Here is a 25,484-nt window from a genome sequence, read left to right on the forward strand (position 1 = left end):
TCTAGTGCTTGCTCCCATAAGATTCGAATTAAGAAAACCTGTCGCAATATTTTGGTATCCCAAGAATAAATTACCGAAGAACGGATTCCCAAGCCCCGCAAGGACACGCGACTTTCAACGAAATTCGACAAAAGCCAAAACCGTAACAAATCGCATTTAAATTTACCTGCCAAGGGGAAGCAGGAACAGCAATAGAAGTAGATCCGGACGCAGGAGCAACCACCGAAAAGGATGCGATAATTTATAGCGTTTCATTTGCTGGCTCGACCCCTCGCGCCCCTGTAAATTCTAATTTAAATTTCGTAGTGTGCCAGGAGCAGTGCGAATGGACTGGAATCTCAGAGGGAGGAGGGGATGGCCTGCGAACAATAAAAAATATATTTTTATTTATGTGGCTTAATTTGCCGAGCGTGCAGAACATTCACAGCAACAACTAGCCGTCTACGGCACTGCTGGCTCATTTCGAATTCATTTCCATATCCTAGCAGTCCTTCCTGAATGCGACAAAACACATACACCAAGTGCAATTGCCCCTTGCAAGGATTTTTCAAATGTTTTACACACAAAATTGTTCATTCCCTGCTCTTTGTTGCGTACAATTAGTTTGACAACAACAATAACCGTCGCCGGGAGTGGGTAACTGCAGTCCCATAAAACAAAAGCGAATGACAATTGGAAAAGGACAGCGACGAGGACGAGGACGAAATCGGGGAGTGTCCTTCCACCGAAAGGTGACTTTTAATGCCTTTTGTGTTGCTGTTGTTGCTGATGTTGCTGTTGTGATTGCTGCTGGTTTGTCGCAACAACAACGAACACGTGTTAACGGGCGAAGGGGTGACAGATTTAACCCCTTAGTCGCAAGCCGCCCTGTTCCACCCGTCACGGCCTCGATTTTGTTTTGTTTTCGCTTTTTATTTTAATAGTGGAAATTATTGCACGCTACAGCGAGGCGAGTTAAAAAAGGTAATATTAACAAGCTGGTAAATTGCATTCGGTACTGGGTACTAGTTACTAGGTACTCTCTCCCTTAAGTGCCGGTCCTCCAAGCGTAAAACTCGAATGGCAGTCACAAAAGTTGAACTACAGAGCGACGTTTCAGTTTAATTTTCACATGAAGCGCTGCCGTATGTGATTAGAAATGAGTTATTCTAAAGACCCGTCTGCCGTGTTATTCAACGATGGAGTTGTCATCTCGTAATCCCATTTCCCTTCTGCCGCTTCTCACTGATTGTTTCGCTTCAACAACCAACCGCTTTGTACCATAGCCCCCTCCAGTCCCCCCAGCCAATTCCCGTGCAGCACCATAACAATTGAAAAACTGTTGTAATAACAGAACTTTTCTAATCAACCTGCTGGACATGGGACAGGAGAGGGCTGGCCACTCTGGCCTCTGCCCCACTTCCGCTTCCGCTTGCCCGACCGGCCAACCTGCCAGCCAGCTGATGCCATGTAAGTTTATTAAAATTATGTCCTGCAGATATTTGCAGACACTCGTCGTGAGAACTCCGGTGCAGTGAACGGATTGGATTGTATCGACATCCAATGAAACGAGCGTTGTGTCGACTAATGTCCAAGATGACAATGGAACCGGAGAGCATTAAGGACCAAGCCGGGCGGGGCGGGGGCAGTGGAAAAACTGTCGAGGCAAACAAAATGGAAATTCAAATGGGTGCAGCGAAGGAGCTGGGGGAGGACTCGATTGGAAGGGCGGTGGATCAAGGGCGTCAAGCTGACAAATCAAGCAAGCTGGGGGCGGGATCCGCCTGCCGTGTCCTCCCCCCTCCTCTCCGATCAAATGAAAATGCATTTATTTATAAAGCAAATGACAAAAGTCCCAAGTGCCAGGGCCAGGCAGGAGCAACAGGACGTATCCGTATCCGTATATGGGTCCGCATCGACGAGGGTATCGCTCGCCATCTCCTCGTGTATCCGTATCGCGTACATGGCACAAATGCAAAACTGCATTTGCGTTCTGCTGTCTAACTAGTTACCTATTGGCAGGACACACACAGCCACCCAGGACAGACCCTCCAGTCTTGTAGCTGTTGGCAATTTTATTGACAACCCAACAGTCGGGTGGGCGGACGTGGACCCCGCCCCCACAAAACCCTTTTTGCACAACCCGCTGCTCCAACTGATGCTGATTCTGGTGCCGGCTGGAGGGTTCGGTTGCATTTTGTGACAATGTTTATTTAGATTTTGCTGCTGCCAATTGCTGACATTGCAATTTCTATTCCTGCCAGGGACAAACACGCACACTCGTAGATAAACACACTCCCAGATGTGCTGCGTGTGCAGTGCGCAGCGTTGCATTTCATTATACACTGGCAAAAACCGTCCTTGATTAGCGCTTGGGACCCACGATTCTGTGCCCGAGTCTTCCCAGAGAGTGGAATATCCGGCAGGAGCCTGCATACATTTAATATGAATTATTCCTCAGCTTCTCGGATTGCATCTGCTAGTGCATCGCCCCTGCCGTCCCCAGCCGGCTCTTTTCGGCATTGCGGTCGTGTGTGTTGTACTTTTGGCATTTTAATTTCAAATTGTCAATTGGATTTAAGTACATTCGACAGGCTGTTGGCCTGGCTGGCAGAGCTGTGATTGCCTTCATCGCTCCCCCAGCGCAAATTTGGGAAATTGTTTGCCCATTATCAGGCCAGGGAAACGAAGCCACAGCTTGAGATGACTTGGCTTTATTGGCGACGTTTGTTGGCCATAAAATTTGATTTTAAAATGTGTCAAGTGTGCTTTAAATGTGACGAAATTTGATTACGCTCTTGTCTGAGCCAGAGCTGTTGATTGCCACACCTCCTCCGAACCTACTCCTCAGGTGGGATCTATCGATTCCCTCGGGCAGTGTGGGTCAAATAAAGTTAATCATATTTGGCTTGCTAAACTGCTCGCCTCGCATTACGGCGTTCAAATGTTTTGCTAGGCCCGCCAACCGATTGCCAATCAGCGGATGCTGTTTCATAATTTTGGGGCTGCACACAGCTCCAATCGATCAGCCGTTTCGAGTAGAGTTTTTCAGCTGCGGAGCCGGTCGCATTTGGATTTGAATGGGCACTTCGATTACTGGTGCACTGGAGCCCATATTGACTGTGCCCCTCTCGATTTTGTTGCAATTACTCGCACCAAATGATTTCAGTATCCATTCATTTGCTGCCTGCATCCCGGTGATAATCGTCTGCTCGTTGGCTGGGGGCGTGGTGGGGTATTTGCAATTAGTGTCAATTAGCGTGGGTTTTTAGATATTGCGCCAAATGTTTATGCAGTTGGTGGGTACACAATGGCCGAGTGAGTGAACGACCTGCTGTTGCTCACTGGTTTCATTTCAATTCCCAGCACATCTTCAGCCCCGAACACACCTGCCTGCGCTCAGTTATTTCAGCAATGTTATGATCTGTTCCCGAAATTAATATACCGACCCTGTCCTGGTCAAGTGCACTCATTTTATATGCCAGCAGCATGCTCGCCAGCTGACACACAAGTTGGAAGGTTACGAAATCGCATTATAAGGGTTCTGCCAAAATATGCGCACTAGAACGGCTGTTCTCCGAACCCCTAACCCTGCCACTTCACCATTTGCCACGCAATTTGAAAACTTGCAAAAAGACGTTGGCAGGGGACAATAGCGAGGATATTTTGCAAACAAATAATAAAAATCCAATTTTACATTTAATCACGCGCTCAGTCAAACAAAAAGAGGGAACTGAAAAGGGCAGAAGTAAACTTTCGACAACGGCTGCCGAGATGTCGCCCAAAGGACGACGCTCGAGCACCAACCCTCGATGCCGCCCCGCTCGTCCATTCAAGGATCAGGAACCGGGGCTCAAGGTGACTCAAGTATTTTGCTTAATTTATTGCATTTTCCACGCTGAAGTGCGCACAAACTTTCGCACAAGCCCCTGAAAATTAGGCTGCTCAACTCGACAGCGCTGAATGCCGACTCCCGTGTCCTGCATCCTCCTGCATCCCGGGCGACCTGCGTCATTATAAATTTAAAAAGCGTGTTAAAAGGGGTGCAGATCCCAGCCTGCTGCCGCAAGCAGCTTAAGCCCTCCCCACGCAGCTCACAATAAATTTCATTTTTCATCATTGCAATTTCTGCGCGTAATTTTTCGTACATGTCGCACATAATTCATTCCCAGGGCTGCGATGTCGCCTGCGACACATGGATTAACAGCCGTGAAATGCCCTCCTTATGCAGCCCCACCCCTCCAAGGACCTTCTCCCCTGCGCAGAGCGTTGAAAAATTAATCCTGAAGTGCTGTGCGACTCGCAGCCCTTGGCTGGTTTCACTTTCTCCCCCGCCAAGATTTACTGGGAACTTGCCACTTGTTCTGCATTAGCTGCAGATCGCACAAGAGCAGCTAAGACTTAAATTTGAGGAAGCCTTCCTCGAGCACGACCATTCCAGGACAGCCCCATAGATGTCATCACAGTCCATGGACTGACTGACTGACGTCACCGAAGGAAATCATGACGCATTTGATAATGACAATGATTGCACAGCTGACGAGTCCACCTCGACTCCTGCCCCAGACGCCTCTCACTTTGATGACAACTGCTTTGGTGGGCCAGCCAAGCGAGAAGCGGGATGCCGGGGAGGAGTCGAAGGAGTCCCAGTCGGAAGAACCATGTGTGATGACTGTGAATGGAGATGGACAGACTGAGCAGAACGGAGGGCCAGGGGGAGCGGCATCAGAAGCCAAAGCCAAACGAGACATGGATGTTACTTTTTACTGTCAGTCCCAGTCGCAGTCCCGATTCCCCCACCTCGCCGTCCCAGTGACAGTTGTACAAGAAATACAAATTTGCAAATTAAGCAGAGGGCCAGACCAGACCATTGTGAGATAAATGACGACATGCTAAAGGAAGTGTCAACTGATTGCGCTGAGCTAGGCAGGCGTAAAAAACACGACGACGACTCATCCGCATCCCCGTCCTCATTCCCCATCCTCAACTTCGACCTCGTCTCGACTCCTGCACGTGACGTATACGCCTCGTTGTGCGTGTGATGAACGAACGGATCTGGAAGGCCCGACAATAAAACACAATAAAAGAAATTATGAATAAATAATACGCAAAGTAACAATAGCTACAGCACCGACACAAAAACGCCAAAAAATTGAATGCAAAGCGGCGTCATCTGTTTATGATTTATATATTTTTTAATATTTGACTGAGAGACATCCGCACCGTCAGAACCACCCGAAGACGGACGGATAGACAGCCTGGCGACCCTGCTTTTTCCCCCATTTCTGGCGAACCCGACATCTGTTATTCATGCAACGAAAATCATCGCAAACAAAATCAGCTACCATTAGGCGAGTATTTGTTCGCCAATTTCAGATGTGGCTCTGTTCTGCACCGCTCACCTTCCGACTTCCTTTTTACTGCTGTTGCTCTCGCCAAATTTAATTAATTTTCACGCCATTTCCGCAGTGCCCGCCTTGAAAGGATTCGCAAGCCAGGCCAAAAATTCTCATTAGCAGCTGCTCAGTGACAAGAAAAGAAAAGAAGAGCGCTCGAAAGTCGCTCTAATGAAATGTTTGCTCGCCACTCGTGTCACTCGCGCATCCGTTTGTCCAAGCGGAAGGGGATGGGGCGGGGGGAGCAGCCGGAAGTGGCGCTGAATGGAGCGCATTCCTGCTTCCGGCCGAAAGCTGCGCCTTGATTAGCCTTAATTAAATTCCACCTGGCTGCTGCAACTGACAATAAACTGGGCTGAGGGGCCCTAATCCAGAATCGACGGTTCATAAAGCACCGGGCAGGGTTTTGGCTCCTACCAATCCTTTATTTTATTTGGGGAGCCTTTTTTAACTTCTGTAGTAGGAGTTCTCAGTGGTCCTGGAACTTCCGCATCCCAGCTGTCGAACTTTTATTGATTCAGTATTAACATTAGTCGTTTTTCATTGAAAATAAATTCCCTTAAAGTCGGGCAATCGTGAATTATGCTAGGGAGTCATGTTTGGATCTGTGATCGTGTGTGATTGATGATCTGTAGCAATGTGACTAGGACAGACTTTAATACTTCAGAAGACCATTCGCTCACTTTGCCTAACCCAAGCTGGATTGGCTAGTTTGGGAGCATTGGTGAAGAAAAACTTAAATAATTAAAGAAAGAGACCGGATCGCTGAATAAAACTTTCCTTGGACTCCAAATGGTTCCAATTCTAGTTCAAATTTAGCAAACAGGTTCGCTTAAAGACTCCATCCCTGCCAACCAATCCGCAGCTGTTCCTCCTCAGAGGAAGAAAGCGCTAACCCAAAAATTATGATCTTGAAATTAAATTTTCCGTCTGGTGTTGCCTTTATGGTTTATGAAGTGTTGCAAAAATATCTACAGATATAGCCGCAATAAAAGCGAACCGAGTCAAGACACACAGCGGAGGATGCTGCATCAGCAAATGGAATCCTGGGAGGGTGGAGCTCAAACGGAGGGCGGCAGGAGTTCCGAGGGCTGCCCACTTGCAGAAGAACATGCAAAAGGATTTTCGTCGATTTTCGAGTGCTGTATCTGTGCTCCTGCCATATGTGCTGCGAGAACTGTTCCGGGGAAGGGGGCTTTCGTCCTGCAGCGCCTTTCCCGCCCTGCATAAACATTGGCTCCCCACACTCCTTCGAGTGACTCGTCGCTGTTGTTTTGCCAGGCTACTTGCGACTTTTTCCCCATTTTCCGCTGGCCATTTGGCACTTCTGCTATTTTGTATTTTCCTCGGCGGCAGTGGCTGTGTTGTAGTGCTCAGCGGCATTTATTGTTTCTGGCGTCAGTTGTTGCACTTTTTTCACTCGCACTGGCACTCGCACATCCATTTCCAGTTCCTCTTTGGCTGGTTCACATCGCGCGTTCTCAGCATTTTTAACAGTTTATTTGGCCGAGGCACAAAACGAGTCCTGGTCCTGGTCCTGGGCCAACTGGCAGCTGAGAAACCGGGCGAGTTGCGAACTACTCCTATTGATTAAGTGGGCTGGGATTGGAAATCACGCAGTCATAAATTAAACAACTGACAAATCAAATTCCCATCAAATGCGCCGTGTACACAAATGTTTCAAGGGCTAAAACAACACAGCCAGAGAGCAACAATAAATCCGCTCAAAATCCTCAAACAATTACATGCAAAGAATGGCACATGAGTGGGTGGTCGGGCCGAAAAGCACAAAGTGGCCATAAAAAAGCAGGGCAGAATGGAATCGAAGAGTCAAACTGCAAGCGCAGCAAGGCAAATATCAAAGAATCGTTGCACAATTAACGAAGGAAGAAAGGGTATGGCTGAAAGGACTGAAAAAAGGAAGTTCCGGGGACGAATCGCTTGTGTGGGTGTATGCCTCGTTTTATGAGATTTTGATATGCGGCCCAAGTGTGGGAAAAAGGACGAGAAGGCTAGGATGTTTGTGAGCCACAGGCAGGCAAAAAGTATGCTGGGCATGGGCTCACTCTGGACGGGGCGAAGCCGCAGCCGCAGAAAGTATGCAACAATAATCCGCACCTCAACGCGTGTTCTATCTGCACCTGAACTGAAAAACCCGACTGCCCCGGCCCTTTTGGTAGGGGGGCCATTTTTCACTCAGCATAATTTTCGCCGCTTTCGGCATTCATCTTTGACCCATGACCCATCTGCAGAGGCCCCACTTCCCACTGCTCTGCGGCAAATATTTTATATGCGTTGCATTGCTCAGTGAATCTTTGGCCTGCCTTTGGCCAGTTTTATTGCCGTTGCAGATGATGGACATTTGGCGTTTGAGCGGGCCTTTCCCCATCCCCATCCACCCCACCCACTTTCCATTCGGCCGCTTTATGCGCCGCCTGCCGAACTGATTGGAAGTCAGCGAATTCTTCGCCATTTTTCCGTTTTTCCTCTTTGGTTTTCCCTGTGTCCAGTCAACGGGCACTTCACTAACAGCTTTGAGTGTCCACACGAAATCGAAGTGGGGAATGGGGAAAAGCGTGTTTGGCATCTTCAACTAGTCGCTTTCCTCTGCCGAATTTCTTGCTCTGCTGATGCAGCAGTGGAGGGGAAACTGCAGAAAAACTGCAGCCGGGCAATACTTCTTCATTTTAGTACTGGGGCGGGGCTGCGATGCTGTCTGAACTGTGATTAGACCATGCATTTCGGCAGGATGCTGCCGCACATACTCGTATGTATCAAAATAAAGCGATTCAACATCATTATTTTGCGGCTATTGCCCCGAAACTTGTGCAAAATTCAGGCATAAAATGACAGAATATCGGAGCCCACCGCAACAATATGGACATTTACCGACCATCCGGCCCCACATCAATATAAACTGGGAACCGGCGGCAACCGAAAATGACATTTCAAAGGCAAACCGAAAGCATATTTCGCCTGCAACATTTTCGCGTGCTTTAATGATCATTTTCATGGCACTCCCACCGGGGAGTGGCCATCCGGGCAGTAGGCCGCGGAAAGGGCCTCGGTGGTGCAAATTATGCATACGGCCGCGACGACACACGGGTCGTATGTGTGATAAAAACCCCCAGAGCGTTTCGAGTGCGGTTAGGCCGGCCAGCCCTCCACGGGGCTGCAGAAGTGCGAGCTGGACTTTCGGGTCTCTGGGCCACAACATCATCTCATTAACAATCAGGCGAAGCGGCGGCAGCCACGAGGACTAGTGCCATCGACATGGTTGCGATTCGCTGTAAGTGTCGGGCACATTTCAAATCAGTTTGCCACGGCTTCCACCGCTCACCACCCTCCACCCGCCGCCTCCCAACTCCCAGCAACCATTATTTAAATTCAAAAAAGCGATAACGACCGGGTAATGATGAAGTGCAGCACTAACTGCCGCTGGACACTGCAGCAGGGAGGCAGGAAAACAGCCAAACAGCGAAACGCGACGGCAGCAACCTGCAACACATCGAACGTTGCAGGGGTTGGCCAAAATTGGTTACGCGTTTTGGTCAACAGACGCCAAAAGTCCCGGGGCGACAGATCCGCAAAAGGGGGGCTGCGACCGGGAACTCGTTCGGCCGGTGACGGGGTCACCATGTAGGCATCAATGGTGACGAGCGATGGGCTAGTTTCCGGCGATGGGAGCGTGTGAAAATGAGTGGCAAAGTGGTCAAAAAGGGTCCAGCAGAGGGCGTTGGTCCCAATATACCCTTCCACTGCCTTCACAGGGTGTTCAAAGGAATCAGTGAACTCCACTGAAATTACAGGCTCTTCCGTAGGTCCAGTCCGCGTCCAGCTTCTCGGTGGGCACATAAAAATGTCTAAAATATGCTCGACAAACGCATCGCCTATCCCCCGATGGTCCGCCGACGTAATATAAATAACCGACTTAGTGGCCTCGACCCTCGGCCTCCCTTTCGCAATTTGTTTGCTTTCAGCTCTGAGCCTTTCGGCCAACAGCCAACAGCCAAAAGCCGGTATCCATGGGCCAGCCGGCTGATAACGGAGCCGCCTTTGTTGTGCTGAAACAGACTGGGCCCAGTCGGTGGTCTGGCCAGTTGCTTTTTATGTGTCATAACCATGGCGGCGGTGGACGCGAATGCAAGCCTAGACATGGAGCAGCCGTGGAGGAACATGCGGATCGGGTTAGGGCCTGTTGACAGCGGTGGCGGCCTTTAATGGCAAACAGGAGCTGCAGGACGCGGCGAGAGCAAACAATGGCCGCGCCATCATTGACTGCGTTAATTGCTGTCATTCATTTGAAAAGTCATACGCGAGATTTTCGGACCGGCACGGTCGCAGGACCTCCTTTCGCTCGTCCTTTGCGCCGTTAAAAGTGATGATTATGCGTCCACCCTTTCGCTTTCGCTGGGTGATTGCCGCCAAGTCCTTCTATAAAATTTAACGGGGCTTGCTTTTATGCCTTGCTTGCTTTTTCCTCCGCATGTCATCATCGATGGTCGTGCAGATATTAATCCCCAATGGGCGGGCGGGCCCAAAAACAATGTGCGCTTCACTTTTACTTTTATTCCGACCCTTTATTGTTATTTGCTTACTTAGACCCGGACCAGGATTGTTACTCGTTTTCCCAATCCCTCGATCCCCTTCGAATCCAATTTGGCTTCTAAGCCTTCGACATTTTCGCTGTGGTCGTTTATTGATTTTGCCCCCAAACAGATGGAAGCTGAAAAGGATTGGGCAGAGAAAATACGATATGTGGCTGTCATTATCCATTGGAGCGTGGCCTGTATCATGACCGTTTAATAAGCATTTTAAAAACATTTATTTTTTCTGGGGTTGCGATTTATAGATGGCAATGCAGCTCCAGACCCTCGCCCCAAAAGAGACCGCATCATCCACTTTGCGCTCCGTACGGGGATAACGTAGCACTTAGCTTTAACGCGGCATAAAACAGGAGTTGCATATTGAAATTTTAATGCAACGCCCTTCTGGCAGAACCCCTCGGTGGAACGGATGCACATACATAAATTCCGCTCGTGTGGTTTTCAAAATGCATTACGGCCAACAGCTTCCTCCGGCTGCTCCTCCGGCGTCCCCACACTGACCTCCCTTTTTGAACCCGGCTAAGCTAATCAAGGGCTGAGCCAACAATTTACTTAGCCCGGACCTCCCGAACCGTGATGGGTGGAAGTGGTATCTCCTTCCTCGACTTCTTCCTGCCCCTCCCCTCCGCCGGTGTTTCCATCATATCAGCTACGGCTTTGGCCGTTACAGTGTGAAGCGCCTTACACGCGGAAAAATGTTACATAAGTTTTTGAGACCGAAAAAAATGGAAAAAAAAATTCTGTAAATTTGTAAACCAAATACAAAAAATATTCGCACGTTATTGTGTACATAAAATAAATTTTGTAATATATTCAACCTTCAAGCTTAAATAAAATAAATAAAAAGATGTTCTAAAGTTAAGAAGTTTTAGTTCTTGAAAACATCATTTGTCGTACTTATTTCGATGCTTTGATCAAGAACGTTCTTGGATTGCGAAAATGTATGCCTCCGTACTTTCGACGCTTTTTCTCTGAGTGTACATCCTTTCGCTACGATTCGTTTGGTTTGGTTTGGTCTCGTCTGTCCGCCGCCTCATGCATAAACCAATTTGCTTTGCATAAGCAGGGGGCAGAGGGCAGGGGCTGGAGGAAGTGGAGCGGTTCCCCTAGTGAGACTCTCCAATTGCAGCAATTTTCCGACTTCACTTTATGCATTTATGCGCCTTTGTCTGCGGCCGCTCCTCTTCTTTTTCCCGGCTGTGTTCCCTGTTTTTGTTGCTGCTACTCATCGTCTGCGGCGTCGGGTCATTAATTTGGAAGCGAACACCTCCTGAACCACCTCCGGGGAGCCCTCCCTTCTCCGGCTAGCCAATCAGCCGGAGCGACCCGGCTCGAGTGGTCAGCAGAGCCCGTCCAGGTCCAGGTTCTTAGCGCCATTTCCCCAGTGAGAAATTAGGAAATTGCATTTGCTGGCAAAACGAGCCGGCAGCGACGTAACGGAATTTACGCGATGCACTCCGCCACGGATGCGGCTCGCAGCCCGCACCCGCCGAAGATTTCCCAGGGCCAGAACGGGCCTTCGACAGCTGGAAATTGCCAAAATGTAAATTCTCATATGCCCGGCAGGCAGGGCCAGGCATATAAATTTATTGCCCGCATAGGCGAGCAGCACCAGAACCCCAATCACCATCATCATCATCATCGCCCTCGGGATGATCATCGCAGCGGCTGTTCGGAACCCTAAAATATTCATAATCAACGCGGCATTAGCTATGGCGCGTTTTCATTTCGTTTTTGGCTTCTGCGGAGCTCATCAATGAATCAGCATCGGAGCTTGTGGCATAATTGGGGCTATGTTTTAGTTATGAGCTGACTCTCAGTGCGCGGGTGATTCGGCAGAGGTGGGGTAATGGATGCCGCTCCGATTTTAAATCGATACATCTTCAATCGCACATCCCGGACCTGGGCAATGCGCTGCTTCTTGCACCGTCTTGCATCCGGCTTTCCCAGCCGGACGGCGACAATAACAACCATTAAGTGCGGCCAACACGTAACCGGGCAATAAACAAGCGTGACAAATGATGCTGCTAAATGAAAGTTGATTGCCAGTTGACGGCCACACCTGTTTCGACTGCAGTCCAGGACATCCCCGATTCCGTGCAGGACAACAGTCAAAATTGTCAGAGACATCGGAAAGAAAGCACGAACCGGGAAATGGCAGCGAAAAAATCCCAGCATTACGGAGGCCAGCAGTTCTGCTCCTGGTCCGGGCTCAGACCCCGGTCCTGTGCCAGCCCATTAATAATGATGGCGGCGACAAAATGGCCGCCGTTCTGTCCTTTGATGTCACGTGTCGGAGCTGCGTGTGATTTCTAGGACAGGACATCGAATCCGCTGCGCCCTGGACACAAAGGTGGCGCAGGGGACAACCAGTTTGCTTGCCCGCCTTGGTCGACAGTCCCGCTGTTTTCCATTCAAATTGCAATGTTGTCGCGCTGTCACACGAGTTTTCGATGGACAATAAGCATCTCAGAGCATGCCTGTGGAATTAATTTAAACAAATTGAAAAAGAGTGCAACAATGAGAAATGAATTGCTTCCATCAGATTCCCTAAACATTTTATAGTAGTAAAACTGATGTGCAGATTTATATGCTAGGGTTGCACTCGATAACTTGAATTTGGTTGCGACTAACATCCCTACTTAACATTTAAGAGTTGACAGACTGGCAACTTTACAACACATTTAAAGAGTACCTGCAAATACCACCGAATATGCTACACCTAATAGTTATAAGTGGATATAGTTTTATATAGAGGAGTTATACATATATTAAGTAACTTATCTACTGCAATACTTTAGCCCGCAACTCGTAGATTAAAGCAGTGCCAGGTGGCCAAACTTTAAGCTAGTTTAAGCTGGTGTCGCCCCTTCCATAAAGCCAAGGCCGGTTCCCACCTCCAGTATAGTATTTTGAAACTCCCTGAGGTTGTCAGGGACAGACCGAGCAGTCTAGCCTGTTCTGGCCAACCGTTCCCTAGCCGGGCAGCAAGCAAATTACTAATTGGCAAGCAAAACGCTCCGGTTGTTGTCCAACAAACAACGACAACGACAACGACAGAGTCCTCTGGCTGGACTGGCACTGCCAAGGGATGCCATCCGAAGGTGGCACACATGGCACACAAGCTTCATTAACTCAAACTATGCTGCATTTTGCGATTATCAAATTGTCTTTACACACATGAAGCCAACGATTGAAGCAGGGCTGAGCGGAGTGATGGGGTCTTCTGGTCTGGTCCTGGGCTCGGAAGGGAAACACTGATGACTGCTGATGGCAAATAGCAAGTGGAAGAGCTGCGCAGCACCAGGACCAGGGCCAGGACCAGGGCGAGGTGCAGGACGGCAACCGCAGAAATATGAAGCGCATGTTGCAGCAACGACAACGGCAGCAGCAGGATGAGTGGAAAATCCCCGAAATGCTTTGGGATATTTTGTTGAGCAAACAGCCATGCAAAAATTCAGCAGAACATCGTTCTCGTTCCCGTTCTGAAAACGACGGAACAGCCAGAACGATGGACATCTGGCGGCGGGGCAGATAATGCGGAGTGACAAACTGCCGGACTGGACGGAACCCGGACACCGACTGGCCGCATTATCACACCTGACGGTGATTAGAGACTCGACGACAGCGGAGCTCTTAAATTTCATGTGCTGCAGCGATTGATAGAAAGTCCGAGCTGATCAAGGGCTTTGATTGATGGCAAAGGTCGGGGAGGGATTAAACCGAGACAGGTCTGGGTCTGTTCCCCCAGATGGCCTGACCATTTGCAATTAGCCTGTCGCACGGAGAACTCCCTCCAGCTGCCTAATGAACTCCCAAGGAACTAAGTTCCGAGTTCCAGCCGGTATCGGGTAAACAAAACAAAACTTTAGCCAATGCGGATGTGGGTCATTGTTTCGGATTGCAGCTAAACTTGCCTGTTATGCAAATATTTTCCATTTAATTAACGCATGAAAACTAGCTGCCGACGGTGGGGGCCGGGGGAAGGGCTAGTGCGGCAGGAACTGTCGCTGCAGATTAAAATAAATGGCATAGAAATTTATCATTCGAATCTGGAGGCACACAACAACAAAGGCAGCAGGAAAGCGGCAAAAACAACTTGACACAGTTGCAAAAGTTGGCAAGAAAGTGGAGCTTTGGGTCAGTTTTCCTGTGTATGCGAGCCATAATTAATCATAATAAAAGCTGGAAGGGGGAGGGAACACGGGGCGGAATTAGTCACAGGGGCGAGGAAAAAATAACCACAATTTCCCAGCATTTTCTTTGCCATTAAAATAAATGAGCCAATTAAGCTGCGGCCCAGGCGCCCTTGCCCCACCTGATGAGCGGTTCGGAGTCGCAAATCCGACCTCGGATTGGGTTGTTCCTGGCTCCAGGTGTTGCGCATCATCATCAGCGAGGAGATTGCTCTGGGTCCTTTTCCCAATTTATGCGCTGCCTGCTGAAATTTATTTGTTCCTCCACTCGGTTCGGGCCAGACTTGTTGACTGGGGCTAAGTCGTTCGAAAACTCGCTGCTAATGAATCTGAAGGAGCCGCTAATTTTTAGCGCATTGTCAACACAACAACAATGTACATCGCATCATATTAGCTAGCTAGGTAGCTTTTTTTGTATTTCCTGCTATTTTTTCTAAATACGTCACACGGGGGAGATAGTTGAGATTTGGTTGAAAGCCTTCTGGGACCTTCACTTCTTACGAAATCTATTTTTCTATCCCGCCAAATAAGCCGATAAAAATCCCCGGAAAGAACATAAACACCTATCCACCACACAGAGTACCTCTGAAAGTAAGTGCAAATCACTCCATCCAAATATTGACATAGCCTTAAAAGGTAGCCATAAAATAAAATACATACTTTCAGGTATAACGAGTAAATACTAGATTTGAAGAAGGTTGAACAAAAGAATTTAAATTGCATTGGAATTGAGAAAACCGCAGGTTGTAGTGAAAAAAGTATGTTGATTAGCTAAGCTAATCACTGTTTTTCTGTTACTTAACTCAGGCGATCAACCGCTTGATTGATCTCGCTGTTTCCAGTTTCCACCGACTCGGCACGAGATGCGCATTAATTGATCGGGGTTTGAACAGCTGCCCCTCCCACCGCGAGAACAACTGCTGAGGTTCCCTTGTCACTAACTTTATTGTCAACCTTAAACTAACAGCACTGCAGTGCCAGAGGGCACCGACTAATTAGAGCTCTGGCACGAAACCAGACACAAGTCATGCGGCATCTGCTGGACACCCTTGGCTGCGGTGGCCGAGGGCGCCGCAGCCTCCTGCTTCACACTCGCCTGCGCATCCTGGCACCTCCTTCGCTGCTCCTCCAGCGCGGCAGCCCGGATGACCGCAAAGGCGGTGCCGGCCCCCAGCAGCGATCCGGCCGCAACATCCGACCAGTGGTGCTTGTAGTCCATGACCCGGCTGAGGGCCACGAACCAGGCCAGGCACACGCAGGCCAGCTGGAGCACGGGGCCCAGCAGGGATCCTGGCAGGGGCCAGCGGCGGTGTCGCAGGAGCAGCGCCACGAAGACCAGGCCGTAGAAGGCCATGGCGGAGTGGCCGCTGGGGAAGGACACGCGGACGTCCCGGATCATCTCCTCGCTGGCTCCGGACAGATCGGGCCGGCAGTCGTAGTCCGTCTGGTATTTCAGGACTCCGCGGTGCGCCTCATCGGAGCAGCTGCTCCCGTCCGGGAAACGCGGACTGCACACCGCGAAGAAGTGGGGCCTCAGTCGGCCGATAGTGTGCTTGCCAATGCTCTTGAGTAGGTCGTTAAAAGCGTAGCCGTAGAGAAACCAGCGCGCCGTGTTGAACACCTGCCAGTAGGACGTGTCCCCACGGTAGCAGAGGAAACTCTCCAGGACGACAAGACCGATCAGCGGGAGGTACAGGCCCAGCCAGTGCAGCAGGGCGGGGCTCACGGTGTTCTCGTGGTAGGGGTACATCAAGGACTCGTCGTCGCAGAAGAAGCCGCGCTTCGTGGGCGGCCCCCAGAAGCGGGCGAAGTTCTCCACCAGGACGAGCACCAGGCCCAGCAGGACAATGTCCACCAGCAGGCGGAGTGGCGGCCGGAAGCTTAGACTGAAACTCATCTCGGGTTCTAGATTCCGGATTGCGTGCGATCGATCCAACGGCCCACTAGTCACTGATCTGCGGCTCGGGTCGAAGTCGGACAACAGCCCCCAGCAATCTGGGCTCTGGCCCACTCGACGCGGATTATTAATAAACAATTCTTATTGTTGTCACTGATTGTATTATTAGACTGCAGCCGAAAGGGGCTCGGGCTGACGTAGACAGTACAGTCCGTTGGGAGGAAGCCCCGGGTCGAAAAACAAAGTCCCCATCCATCCAATGCGTCCATCTAGCTGTTCTGCGGACTATCACTCTGTTGCCACGCACGTGCTGGCGCTATTATCGACTCGATTTCCCCGTCTGGCCCTGAAATGGTCGTCGGCAAAACACGCGAGTTGCTGTTTACTACGGATTCCACATCTCATGCTTACGTAGCCCCAAGCTCGAGAATGCCCCCGAAAAGCTTTTCGAAAAGCTCTAAGAATGCTCTTCGGCGCTCTCTTCCAATTTTATTAATTGGTGGGTCAGGGGTCCCCCAAAATCAGATTAGCATCTCTTGATTCACGAGCTAGGTTTACCAATTGAATGAATTCTACGAGAAGCGGCGCCTTCTCACGATCATCGCAGACGAATTTCGGGAGAAGCCGACCTCTTGGTGCTGCGCTCCTCTGACGCAGCACAATATGATCAAAAAATCGAGGATGAATCATGGCCAGCAGACATTCCAACCGACACCAGTAGCCAGGGCAGCCAGGTATGACAACACTGCGCGAAAATCTGAGTCAGTTGAATGCTCTCGATCTAGAATTATACACTCGTGTTCATAAAAACGGTATCATCGCATGTTTTAGCTATTTGTTTTTAAACTCAAGGAATTATTCATCAATTTGTAGAATATCGAAAATAGAAAAGCCCATCATACTATTGTTCATATGTTGGTCATTTTCGAAATAAATAATGTTTATCGACATTTAATAAAAATAAAACGTTCATGAGTAACGTATTTTCCGGGAAGCTTTGAATAAGTAATTATTTTTTTATAAATTATTTAGTACTAAGAATTGTGTAATTGCAATTATTTCTCACGCTGTTCTGAAAAGAATAAATTTAAAGGAAGTACTGACCGATTTAAATAAGCAAAGTTTTGGATAAAAATGTTCCATAATTGAATTTAAATTTTTAAATTAAATACAAGTTTTAATTTAAACATTTTGAAAGCTAACAAAACATTTGAATTATTTATCATGAATTTCGGTAATATTATTTTTTCGTCGAATCAAAATAAATCGTTCAAAAGGTTGCTTCTAATGAAAAGGGTTAAAAAAGGTGTCAAAGTGTGACATTGAAATGTGAAATTTCAGCAAACAAGGAGTAATAAGTACAGATAAGCGAGTACGCAAACAATGGATTGGGTTAAAACAACACAGTGGGAGTATGCGTTATATTCGTTATAATTATTTATTTTACTGGTACCAATTAAATACACAAATAATACGGTGACTTATACGTAAGATGGGATCGCGAATACAGACTCATACGAACTATACAAATGGGTGATTCCTAACTGTAATGCTCTATAACGAGGTTTGGATACTACAGATTCAACTCGGGCTGCTGGTACATCTATTCTTTATTGCTACCTTTGGAATGTTTCGAATTTACATGACTGTTCGGTTCGACCTTAAACCTTCGAGCAGTACTGATCCTCGTTGAAGCTGCTGTTCGCGGAGTAGGGCGGTGGCGTGGTGGGGCACACCTCCTCCTGCAGCGTGGCCGCCGTGTTCTCCCTCCGCAGACCCCTGGTCAGGATGCTGTCCACCCCCTTGTCGAACATCCTGGCTATGAAGCGGGCGGTAATCAGGGCGCCGGCCACGCCCAGGAGCGATCCGGAGAGGACGTCGGACCAGTGGTGCCAGTGGTCCATCACGCGGCTGAGGGCCGTGTACCAGGCCACCATCACCAGCGCGAACTGCACGAAGTGGCGGCTCAACTTAGATCCCCGCCAGGTGATCTTCCGCTGCAGGTAGAGCGCCACGTAGACCATGGCGTAGAAGGCCAGACTCGAGTGTCCGCTGGGGAAGCTGAGCCTGCCCTGGCGCACATCCTCCACGGTGAAGCCCTCGCCGGCGCACTCATAGTTCTCCACGTAGCGGTGCTGATTTACCGGGTCGGAGCACATGCTGCCATCCGACAGCTGAGGCTGGCAAACGGCCAGGAAGTGGGGCCTCAGGCGGCCGATGGTGTACTTGCCCACCTCGGTGGCGTCAAAGGTGAGCAGCAGGCCGAAGCAGAAGTAGGTGGACTGGCGGGCCAGCTCCACGTACCAGGTGGACACCCGCCAGCCCAGCAGCTCCACGGTGGCCGAGATGTCCCCGGCCCTCAGGTGGCTTACGTACTCCACCACCACGAAGACCACGGCCGGCAGGAGGGCCACGATCAGGCCGAGCATGACGGGCGTGACGGTATTGTCGTGGAACGGGTAGCTGATGCTCTCGTCGTCGCAGAAGAAGCCTCGTCGCACAGGATCTACTGCGAACTCGTACACGCAGATGGGGATGACGAGTATCACCACCACCAGGAGCTCCATGAGCAGACGCCGCGGCAGTCGGCGGTCGGACGGCGCTCCTCCAGCGGAGGCGGATTCGGAGGCCGGCATGGAGACGGCTACGGGCTGATCTTCGGTCGCGTCGCGCATTTCGCTGGCTTTAATTAGTTAATATTCCAAATGGCCTTTATGCTCGCTGGTAATTAGCTTTTTAGGTTTTCGTTTCGATTCGTTTGGTTTTTTACCCGTTTTACCCGTCGCGTTCGCTCGTGGCGTCGGGTTCGTTGTCAGTGACTGACTGAGTCGGCGTCGTTTGGGTAACGATCTTTTAATTTAACGCTCATTCAATAGGCGGGCCTCTCCCGGCATTGTTTTTAGCTCCCCGACACTCTTCTCACTCAACTTATTTTGAAACTCTGCGCGCCACAGCAATTTGTTTATGGCCTAGTTTATGATCTGTTATTATCCGTCTGCGAGGATCTAAGTATAGTTGCAGTTATTCACTTGTCCAGATTAGACAAGAGCCACAAGCCACTGAAATAAAAATAGGATCGGTTAAGACTGCGAACTTCAAAGATGCACAAGGTAATGAAGATGAGAAAACAGATACATAATGCCCAGATATAATCCATTCAAATATAAGGAGTCCGTATGTTACGTATTATTTGTCGCAGTGCAGCTGCTCAAACAAGCTCAAGATCACTTTGATAAGATAAATTAGAGAGTGAATGATAGTGGCGAAAGCTTCTTTAGTGCCATATCATTGCAATTCAGCGCATTTGCGATTACTCAGTTCCCCAGCCGGTGTCTTCATGAGATCTAAAAAGCGTTTGATAAGGCATACAGGAGCGGGAAGCATCGATAAGACCGGGTCAACAAGCTGGGGGAGTGACTCACAGGTTACTCATTAAATGGCATACTATTGTTCTAGGGCAGCCAGCCGTCGAATAGGCGCGTCTTCACGCGCAAGATTTGCATTATCGGGGCCGCAGAATTGCAGCTCTGCTTGGGCGGAGATCCACAGTATAGCTCTCGCTAATCTCTCGCCAAGAATGGCCCCCATTGTGGCCCATTCTCTTTCCGAGTCTCTGATCTGCATGACATCCCTGAAGTGGGAGTTTCTTCCGAACATGTGCACAAAGTTTAACTGTCAATTACATTAAAAAATGGAAACAAGTCACAGTGGGCACCAAATCAACCCCAGAGCCGCTGTCTTAGCTTCGGACTCACTCACTCGCTTTGATATTTGTATTCACAGACGCATTCATAGTGGGTCGTCAAATGGCGCGACCTTTAATTGAATGAATAAGCGACATTTGATTGAATTAAGGCGGCCTGCCTCTGCGAGTATGTATCTCTGGCCCTCCCTCGAATCCACTTCCCTTACACAGCATATTTATACGAACTGTATGCTGGACTTTGTGGACCCTTCACATTCAAAAGAGTGCTCCCTGGCGCTTATTCGGCGCTATTTATTTTATCAGGCCCTAAAGTTATTTAAAAGAGCCCTGTGAACTTTGAGCTTGCGAGGTGCATCAGGTTTCAGAAGACCAACTAACTCACATTTAATGGGTCCTTTACGATGGCTTTATGGTTTTATGTCATCACGTTTCTGTTTTTATTTCGACTATCGTGTATCGAGCCGTGTAATTAAATAATTGTCCACCTGTTTGGCAATTTATTTGTTGTACAGCGCTGGCTACCGACTTTTGGAACCCGTTCTAACCCGATCCGTAAACTTTTAAGCGCCGCTTCGGGATCGCGACTGAATGAAACCGAACAACTTTGTAAACAAATCTATAGAGCTGTTCTTGTACCGGCGATTATAAGCTAGAGAGAGAGGAACCAAACTCACTTCGGCAGAGAGATAGAGTGCTTCTGTGGACGGTGGTCAGCTCCCATATTATAAAGTGGCGATCCCAAACCACTTGTTGAGTGGATCGTAAGCGATCAATGGTTTGGAACGCTGCTAAGCCAAAATGGTGTTCTGCTGTCGGCTATCAGCAGTATTTACGTTTGAAAGCTTTCAGATCGATTGGGGTAGGTTGGATCTTGAAAATGATTAATAAATATGTATATGTGTAGCATCGACTTAAAAGTTTGGATCCATTTTCGACTTGGAATTCAAAAGAAGAAGAATCAGGATTACTAAAGCAGTCAATCTTGCCATGTTCGAATGTTCAGGCGCTGGACAAAACTCTATAGATGCTTGATATTTCACAGGCTGATTCTAGATATGCTACAATTTATTTATAAGTTGCCCACGGTTACTAAATGCAAAATTGTATGGCGCCCAAAGTTTTTAAGGGAGTACAGTTAAGAGTACTTTTACTTTATCATGCCATCAACATATAGGATATTTTTATACCCTTGCAGAGGGTATATTAGTTTCAGTCAGAAGTTCGCAACGCAGTGAAGGAGACGTTTCCGACCCCATAAAGTATATATATTCTTGATCAGCTTGACTAGACGAGTCGATCTAGCCATGTCCGTCTGCCCGTCTGTCCGCCCGTTTCTACGCAAACTAGTCTCCCAGCTTTAAAGCTATCGGGCTGAAACTTTTCCAAAAGTCTTATATGTTTTGCAGGTAGTATATAAGTCGGAACCAGCCGGATTGGACAACTATATCTTATAGCTCCCATAGGAATAATCGGAAAAAAAAATTTAAGAAAATTATATCTTTGGTGTTTTTAGCATTTAACCTCCTAAGCTTGGAAATAACATTTTTAATTAGTTTTGAATTTCAAATTAAATTTTATCGAAATCGGACGACTATATCATATAGCTGCCATAGGAACGATCGGAAAATTGGTGGAAAAATAATATACAACAAATTATAGCTTCGGTGTTTTTCAACATATAACCTTCTACGCTTGGAAATAACATTTCTTAATTAGTTCTGAATTTCCAATTTAATTTTATCAAAATCGGACGGCTGTATCATATAGCTGCCATAGGAACGATCGGAAAACTGGTGAGAAAATAATATGAAACAAATTATAGCTTCGGTGTTTTTAACATATAACCTCCTACGCTTGGAAATAACATTTTTTAATTAGTTCTGAATTTCAAATTTAATTTTATCAAAATCGGACGACTATATCATATAGCTGCCATAGGAACGATCGGAAAATTGGTAGGAAAATAATATGAAACAAATTATAGCTTCGGTGTTTTTTTTTGTGTTTTTAAATTTAATAATTATAGCTGCAAGGGTATACAAGCTTCGGCTTGCCGAAGTTAACTTCCTTTCTTGTTTAATCAGAAAATTAGTGCCAGCAGTTAGAGAAACAATCGTCTATCGCTAAGCCCTGCTTAGGTTGCACACGTTTAAATAGAACGAAGTGGTATCGGTTGTAGTTATCCTCGGTAACAAGGTGTTCTCTGGACACATCGGATTGAAATCAAATCCGGATCAACCCAATGAGCTAGTTTCTTTCATTTCATTTCTTGAACCTTTCCCCGCAGCACACTAAGCAGAAACAAGTTTTGTTCATAAATTAAATGCTTTTTATTACCATAGCTAAGTCTAGTAAGCCTATCATATATATTAGTAGCCGTAAGTGGCTCTGTTGTAGTACCCCGCATAGCCGTAGATCTGCTCGTTTCTTGGCCACTGTCGGCGTTTCACCCGCACCTCCACGAAAATGTGGGCCACAAACACGGTGGCGTAGAGGGCCATAAGCCCACCGAGAGCAGCGCCCGCCGCCACGTCCGTCAAGTGGTTCTGGTAGGTGGAGATGCGCTCCCAGGAAACCACCAAGGCCACCGAGCCACAGGCCAGTTGCAGGGTGGCCCGAACCAATCGCAGCCAGGGGGCGAAGAGCCTGGCCTGCGCGTAGAAGATCAGGAAGCCCATGGCGTAGCAGGTTGTGGCCACAAATCCGCTGGGGAAGGAGTGGCGCACCAGAGCGAGCAGGTCCTGCGAGGCGGCGAAGTCCGTGCAGCTGAAGTCCTCGAGGAAGCGGGTGGAGTTCTCCGCGGACTGGCCAGAGCAGCTCTCCCCACCCTGCTCACCCCACGTGGGCTGGCAGACGTCGAAGAAGTAGGGCCTCAGCCGGCCCGTCGAGTGCTTGGTCAACCGTATGGCCAGCAAGGTCAGGCCCAGGCCAAAGAGGTACACTCCCACGGCCTTGTAGCACTCGCTGATGAAGCTGGGAATGCGGACGCCCACGAAGACGAAGCGCTGCTTCAGCTCCGTGGAACTGGGCACCACAGCGGCCCGTAGCATCTCCACCACGAGCACAAAGGCTGCCGGCAGGGCCACCACTGCGATCGTCAGGTGGACCTTGGTCAGCCAGGGCTGGCGATAGGGATACTTGAGGCTGGCATCGCTGCAGTGGAACCCACGCTGAGCCGTGGCCAGCTGCTGAGGCAGCACCACCAGAGCGACTCCATAGATCCCCAGGAGAATCAGGAAATCAATGACGAGCCGAGAAAGCAAGCGCGTGTTCGGATTGCCGCACATTTTCACACTGAAGAATGGGCGGATCGAAGCTGTCGGATTCTTCCGACCTGGTTCGAGTTCATTTGCATTTCCATCAGTCCAGCCGTGTTGGAGGTTACTGCCACACAAACTTGTTTCACAAACCTTTGTTTTGCTTTTCCCTCTGATCAGGCCGTGGGTCTCGCCAGCTTATCGATCGCTCAAATATGCTAAGGCTCTAATAATTTATTCTACAATCAAACAAAAATTTAAAACATGTTAAATTGAATTTCCCTTTATCAAGATCCGAGAAAAGACTTTCAAGAAAACAATGTTGAGAATATTAAAGTTTTTTGGGTTAGATTTTGATTTCTATTTGTAAATTTTAAATCAACAAATCTTGACATATCGTTTTTATTTCTTATACATGCTACAAAGAAATTGTAATTAAATCTTTCGGTTGGGTTCATTAATAACCGCTATTCTTTTAATTATTTCCAATTAAAATTTGTCTTCTTAAAAGCAATTGTTTCAAATAACTTTCTCAAATAAAATAAGAAACTTTTTTTTGAGTGTAACTTCTAAGTCTGGCAACTATCAAGCTCTTTGTTTCACCTAAGCAGGTGTTTTTCGCGCGCCCTGAACTTGTTGTCTTTCTGGACAAAAGCAGGGCTAACTGTAAATATCTGCAACCTATATGAGTCCAAATTGTATTATCTCCTAGAATAAGTCTGTTGTAAAACCATCGGAATGTGCAGAATACCTTGTAATCAAAGCCCTTCTGTTCTTCTTCTCTTTGCAGGTAAGCCCGGACTTTGGATTCTAAAAATGTATTTGCTAGCTGCAAGGTTTTTGGTCACGACTTTCGAAAGCATCAGTAGTTCTGCCTCACTCGCCAATCGATAAAACACTTTCTACTCCACCGATCCACTCATCGAATCTTCGATGCGCCATTCTACCGACTGAAACGAGCTGCGTGTTCGTATCGTACTTGAATATTTATTTCGCTAGAATACAGACAACAAAACAGGGATTCCGTGCAAGTCTTTGTTTGTGAATGTGTGAATGCTTGCGGGGTTCTCTAAGCTACAATTTGCTAATGGAATCCGGCAGCTGGCTCAGGGCACGTAGCCGTAGTTGTGATAGGTCTGAGCGTACTGCGCCTGCGCCTGCGCCGGGTGGGCCGCCAGGTAGGGCAGCGTTCCGAAGGTGTATGCCGGCAAGGCGGGCGGCTGTGCCGCTCCAGCGGTGGATCCTCCCGCTTGGGACTTGGCGGAGCTCTTGGGCGACACCTGCGGCTTGCGCAGCGTGTTGGCCGAGAAGCCGGCCTTGGGCCACCGCCGGCCGACGAACAAGTCGGCCACGTAGGCAGTGGTGAGCCAGGCGAACACCGCGCCCAACGCCGCCCCCGCCAGGACGTCGCTCCAGTGGTGGTGGTAGTCTGTGATCCGCGTCAGCGAGACGTACCAGCCGAACATCACGAAGAGGAACTGCAGCAGGTGCTTCAGCAGCTTGGAGACCCTCGTGCTCAGCGCCGCCTGGAGGTAGATGGCCAGGTAGAGCATCGCGTACATCGCCAAGCTGGCGTGGCCGCTGGGGAAGGACTGGTTGAGCTGCTTGAACTGGAAGTCTGACATGTTGGCGTTGCTGCACGTGAAGCTGTCGATGTAGCGACCCAGGTTCTGGGCGTCCTGGCAGCCACTCCCGTCCGGCAGCATGGGCTGGCACACGGCGTAGAAGTGCGGTCGCAGGCGACCGATGCACAGCTTCGAGAGCATCGTGGTGAACGTGACCATGGCCAGGCCGTACAGGTAGAAGATGGCCTGCCGGTACAGGTGGCCCAGTCGGTGGCCGATCCGGCAGCCGTCCGCCCGACCCTTGCCGCCCGCCTCCGGCAGCTGCTTGAACAGCTCCACCACCGCGATCACGGCGGTGGGCACGCCCAGCGCGATGGCGATGATCAGATCTTGGCCAATGGTGCCTTCGCGGTACGGATAGCTGAGGGACTCGTCCCCGCAGAAGAAGCCGCGCCGGAAGGGACGCACCAGCTTGTGGAGCAGCAGGCTGGCCACGCTGAGGGCCGCCCAGATCAGCAGGTCGCAGAGCCCGCGGGCCAGCTTCGAGTACTTGGACATGGCTGAGATTCACGTACCGCCGCACGAGCAACAGATCGACTCGACCGGCTGACAATCCGCGCTTAACTAAGCCAGCGAAGCTGCTGAGTCGCCCAACCTGGCCGTGATTCGGGGCCTCTCTCTCGCAGCGCTTTGCGGTCCGTCAGCTTTACAATGGTGCGTGAGTCCCCTCGCACAGCTGTTGTTACTGCTGGTGTTGCCGGGGCAACTGTGGAGCTCCCCATCCGCCTCATCCGCCGACATGCCATAAACATTTGTTGTTTGTTTGCTTTTTATTAATTACCAGAGAGTCAAGTTTCCATTGCGCCGGCAGAACGATAAAA

At 49.0% G+C, this 25,484-nt stretch overlaps 5 protein-coding genes across 7 annotated transcripts in view; 1 reads left to right on the forward strand and 4 right to left on the reverse strand.

Annotated features, from left to right (window-relative positions):
* LOC119552616 (myb-like protein AA) overlaps window positions 1-23,943 on the forward strand; it is a 173,079-nt gene extending 149,136 nt beyond the window's left edge. For both annotated transcript variants that reach the window (XM_037862279.1, XM_037862280.1), the window contains exon 6: window positions 23,829-23,943. In XM_037862279.1, the coding sequence (XP_037718207.1) occupies window positions 23,829-23,932 (104 nt within the window). In that variant the 3' untranslated portion in view covers window positions 23,933-23,943. The remainder of the gene's footprint in view (window positions 1-23,828) is intronic.
* Window positions 15,105-16,181, reverse strand: LOC119552610 (putative phosphatidate phosphatase). The gene has a single exon (XM_037862274.1). It carries the CDS (start codon window positions 16,073-16,075, stop codon window positions 15,170-15,172), a length of 906 nt encoding a protein of 301 aa, XP_037718202.1. The 5' UTR covers window positions 16,076-16,181; the 3' UTR covers window positions 15,105-15,169.
* Window positions 17,489-25,484, reverse strand: part of LOC119552607 (putative phosphatidate phosphatase) — a 66,175-nt gene continuing 58,179 nt past the window's right edge. Inside the window, exons 1-2 of one of the 2 annotated variants that reach the window (XM_037862271.1) lie at window positions 20,164-20,321; window positions 17,489-19,134 (exon numbers count right to left, since the gene is read on the reverse strand). In XM_037862271.1, coding sequence (XP_037718199.1) covers window positions 17,737-18,750 — 1,014 coding nt within the window. In that variant the 5' untranslated portion in view covers window positions 18,751-19,134; window positions 20,164-20,321 and the 3' untranslated portion in view covers window positions 17,489-17,736. Of the gene's footprint in view, window positions 19,135-20,163; window positions 20,322-25,484 lie in introns of those variants that run through there. The other variant, XM_037862269.1, reaches the window with a different exon arrangement.
* The window catches only part of LOC119552609 (putative phosphatidate phosphatase), a 61,566-nt gene continuing 58,175 nt past the window's right edge, over window positions 22,094-25,484 (reverse strand). Inside the window, exon 2 of the mRNA XM_037862273.1 lies at window positions 22,094-23,277. Within this exon, the coding sequence (XP_037718201.1) occupies window positions 22,151-23,068 (918 nt within the window). The 5' untranslated portion in view covers window positions 23,069-23,277 and the 3' untranslated portion in view covers window positions 22,094-22,150. The remainder of the gene's footprint in view (window positions 23,278-25,484) is intronic.
* LOC119552606 (putative phosphatidate phosphatase) lies at window positions 24,004-25,241 on the reverse strand. The gene has a single exon (XM_037862268.1). It carries the CDS (start codon window positions 25,159-25,161, stop codon window positions 24,145-24,147), a length of 1,017 nt encoding a protein of 338 aa, XP_037718196.1. The 5' UTR covers window positions 25,162-25,241; the 3' UTR covers window positions 24,004-24,144.

This window comes from Drosophila subpulchrella, chromosome 3L, assembly GCF_014743375.2.
Source record: "Drosophila subpulchrella strain 33 F10 #4 breed RU33 chromosome 3L, RU_Dsub_v1.1 Primary Assembly, whole genome shotgun sequence".
NCBI lineage: Eukaryota > Metazoa > Arthropoda > Insecta > Diptera > Drosophilidae > Drosophila > Drosophila subpulchrella.

Excerpts from the sequence above, each read along its gene's own strand:
- LOC119552610 (XM_037862274.1), bottom strand. The coding sequence starts at position 16,075 with ATGAGTTTCAGTCTAAGCTTCCGGCCGCCACTCCGCCTGCTGGTGGAC.
- LOC119552606 (XM_037862268.1), bottom strand. The coding sequence starts at position 25,161 with ATGTCCAAGTACTCGAAGCTGGCCCGCGGGCTCTGCGACCTGCTGATC.